The sequence below is a fragment of the Etheostoma spectabile genome, chromosome 5 (genome assembly GCF_008692095.1).
Source record: "Etheostoma spectabile isolate EspeVRDwgs_2016 chromosome 5, UIUC_Espe_1.0, whole genome shotgun sequence".
Lineage (NCBI taxonomy): Eukaryota > Metazoa > Chordata > Actinopteri > Perciformes > Percidae > Etheostoma > Etheostoma spectabile.
In genome coordinates this window covers 23441087-23444143 of record NC_045737.1, presented here as the reverse complement: position 1 = coordinate 23444143, position 3057 = coordinate 23441087, and the positions used below count along the sequence as shown (strand labels likewise).

The following is a 3057-nucleotide window of genomic DNA, read 5'->3' as shown; positions in this document are numbered from 1 at the left end:
ATATATATATATATATATATATCTCCCCTGTATGTATATACCGTGTGTGTGTGTATTGAAATGCTGTTTGTTTGTCTTGCTAAGTTTATATTTGCATTTGCTTCCCTAACCTTTAACAGCTCACACCAATTGAAAGGTATGCCCTGCATTACCTGGAGTACCTCCACATCAGTGATGATGAAACTGCTCTCAAGGTAACTTAAATTGTATTGTAACCAAATATTTTTTTTCATTATATAGTTTAAAGGTATTTACAAATTTACTGTAGTGTAGATGTGGAAATCAGTTCATCTGTCAACGAATCATTTCTGCTCTACTCTGTTGGTATTTCAGTGTACTATTTGCCCTTTGATAAATTTGTCTGATTGATACATGTTTATTTTCCTCAGGAGAGGCTGGAGTGCTCTAAGAGAGGCTGGGAGCTACAGCAGCTGCAGAAGCTAAAGGAGGAAGAGGAGGAGCGGCAGATTATGGAGGGAGATGAAGATCTCTTCACCTACACCAGAGAGGATGCCTACAACATGGTGGGTCGCCATTGTGATCTCTGCTAATCAAACAAGTTAATTGTGCTGCACTGTTGTTGACATGAACCTTTTCTTTGTGTTTCAACAGGAGTATGTATTTGATGCAGAGGATGGCCATACAGAAATCATGCCGGTAAGACGCCAACTGTGATGTATATGGAAAAAATTCAAAGATATCCTGAGCAATTTTAGCGGTGTCCTGATAATGGTTATTAATAGTTATTTTTTTAGATTTGCATCAGTAACTATGGATTTGGATCTTCACTATTCTCTTTCTAATTTTATTGTGTTGAGTTGTCAAGATGTGCAACTTAAAGTCCTGCTCAGCCTTCTGGCTATGTCCTGACTTATGATTTTGATCAACACAGCTTTGGACTCCACCCACACCACCACAGGATGACAATGACATTTATATTGACTCTGTGATGATGCTGATGTATGACACCACACCCATGCCAGAGTCTAAGCTGCCTCCTATCTACATCCGCAAGGAGCACAAAAGACTCAAGATGGACCCCTCAGGTAAGACAAGAATTTTCTTTAACATTTTGTACAAAAATATGTCAATCCTGCACGATATATTTAGTAACCTGTAAATCTACTGCAAACATTTATTTTTGCTCTAAACAGTAGTTTTTTGGAAATAGATGCCTAGTCATTGCAGGTTTGTTTGGTTTCTTTTTCCTTACTCGAGTGTGTTTGTCAAGCAGCAGCGAGAAAGAAGAAGAAGGGCCATGGGGAGACGGTCATTCCTCCACGCTCCCTTTTCGAAAAAGCCAGCATGCTTAAAGTTCGCCGCGAGGGTAAAGACCAGAAAAAGAACTTCTCCCTCAAGCAGCAGGCGCCCTTTGCCAAGCCCCTACCCTCGCTGGTTAAACCTGCCATGGAGGCTAGCCAGGACAACCCAGAGTGGCTCATCAGTGAGGACTGGGCTCTGCTTCAGGTATTGGCCCCACTAGCCACCTCCCTGATGATCTTTCTTCCCAAGCTGTGTTAATATAAATTAATAAATCTTTAATTGCACTTTGCTTAATGAAACAAATTATACTATATATTCAAATGTCTGAATATCATTGCTGTGTGTTCGACAGGCTGTAAAGCAGCTCCTGGAGTTGCCTCTAAACCTGACAATCGTGTCACCTGCCCACACTCCTAATTGGGATCTGGTAAGCGATGTAGTGAACTCCTGCAGCCGTATCTACCGCTCGCCCAAACAGTGTCGCAACCGCTACGAGAATGTCATCATTCCCAGAGAAGAGGGCAAGGTAATGGAGTGCGAGAGAGAGAATGCACAGTCACCCTACTTTGCGTAAAACTGGTCCACTTACCTTGTACTTGTTTGCCTAAACATATCTTTTAACTTTTTTCAGTTGGTGTATGAGGCTAACCCCAAGAAGAAAACTAAGAGCATATACAAGGTACCCTAGCCTGGCCTTTGAATTTGATGAATGTTTGTTTGCTCATTAACTCCTCCCTAACTTTTGTTCTGTTTCTTTGTATCATGTGTCTGTGTACACGCATAGTCTAAGAACAGCCGCCCTCTAAGAACCTGTCAGATCTACACACAGGATGACAATGCCACTCACATTCAGCTCTACAACAGCCGCTTTGAACTCATGAAGATCATTGCCAGCAAGAGAAGCCCACCAATCAAACCACTGTAAGCACTGATGATTGTCTGTTAACAATAAAGTCTCATCTAGGAGCTAACACCAAAGCAGTAGATTTACAAAACTGGAAAGAAAGGTTTTTCATGGCATGATATGCTTTTCATTATTTTTTTTTAGTTATTTAGATCTTCTATCTAGGAAATAGTGAAATCAAGTTAAGATGGGATATGTACTTAAGTAATTTATACTACCTACAGGCTCGGCATGAATCCATTCCAGAAGAATCCCAAACATGCCTCGGTTTTGGCAGAAAGGTGTGTTTAATTTCGCCATGTTTGTACGATTGTCATCACAATTTTAAATCTAGAAATGAAGAAAAAACATTGTTTTTCTTTTCTTTAGTGGGATCAGCTACGACAAGCCCCTACCTCCCATTCAGGTGGCATCTCAACGTGCTGAAAGAATTGCCAAGGAGAAAAAGGTTATTGTAGGCAATGTAATTGTCGACAATGGGCGTTAATCAGGAGCACCTGCTTTGTCTTTCATCACTGTCAGATCCAAGTATTGCTTGTTTTCATCTTTATTGACATGTTTGCATTTGTGTTTTGATTTTGTGCATTGCGTGTGTTTGCAGGCCCTTGCAGAACAGCAGAAGGCTCAGCAGTTAGCCCAGCAGCAGCAGGCTGGAACCCCCCAGGCTGCAGTCGGCCAGGCACAGACTCCTGCTGTTGGCCAGGCTCAGGTCCCTCAGGCTGCCACAGTGGCCGGAGCTGCTTCTGTGCCTAATGCAGCTGTTCTGGTATGAATCAAAACATTTGCCAACCAATATCTTCTATATACAGTGAGATCCAAAATAAGCCACTTTATCTAGTGAAGGCTCTTACACATACAGTTCATGTTTTTCAGGCTGGAGCCATAAAAAA

General features: G+C 41.6%; 1 protein-coding gene and 1 long non-coding RNA gene across 8 annotated transcripts in view; one reads left to right on the top strand and one right to left on the bottom strand.

Moving 5' to 3' along the window:
• ep400 (E1A binding protein p400) overlaps positions 1–3057 on the top strand; it is a 31902-nt gene that overhangs the window by 21550 nt on the left and 7295 nt on the right. For 5 of the 7 annotated variants that reach the window (XM_032517270.1, XM_032517267.1, XM_032517273.1 and 2 more), the window contains 12 exons: positions 120–194; positions 390–524; positions 613–657; positions 893–1046; positions 1235–1467; positions 1616–1789; positions 1895–1942; positions 2048–2184; positions 2392–2448; positions 2537–2630; positions 2769–2933; positions 3041–3057. The exon at positions 3041–3057 is cut by the window's right edge and continues 32 nt beyond it. In XM_032517270.1, the coding sequence (XP_032373161.1) occupies positions 120–194; positions 390–524; positions 613–657; positions 893–1046; positions 1235–1467; positions 1616–1789; positions 1895–1942; positions 2048–2184; positions 2392–2448; positions 2537–2630; positions 2769–2933; positions 3041–3057 (1334 nt within the window). The remainder of the gene's footprint in view (positions 1–119; positions 195–389; positions 525–612; positions 658–892; positions 1047–1234; positions 1468–1615; positions 1790–1894; positions 1943–2047; positions 2185–2391; positions 2449–2536; positions 2631–2768; positions 2934–3040) is intronic. The other 2 variants (XM_032517274.1, XM_032517269.1) reach the window with 1 other exon arrangement.
• Positions 1–3057, bottom strand: part of LOC116690399 (uncharacterized) — a 14718-nt gene that overhangs the window by 6933 nt on the left and 4728 nt on the right. The gene's annotated exons all lie outside the window — the stretch shown is intronic.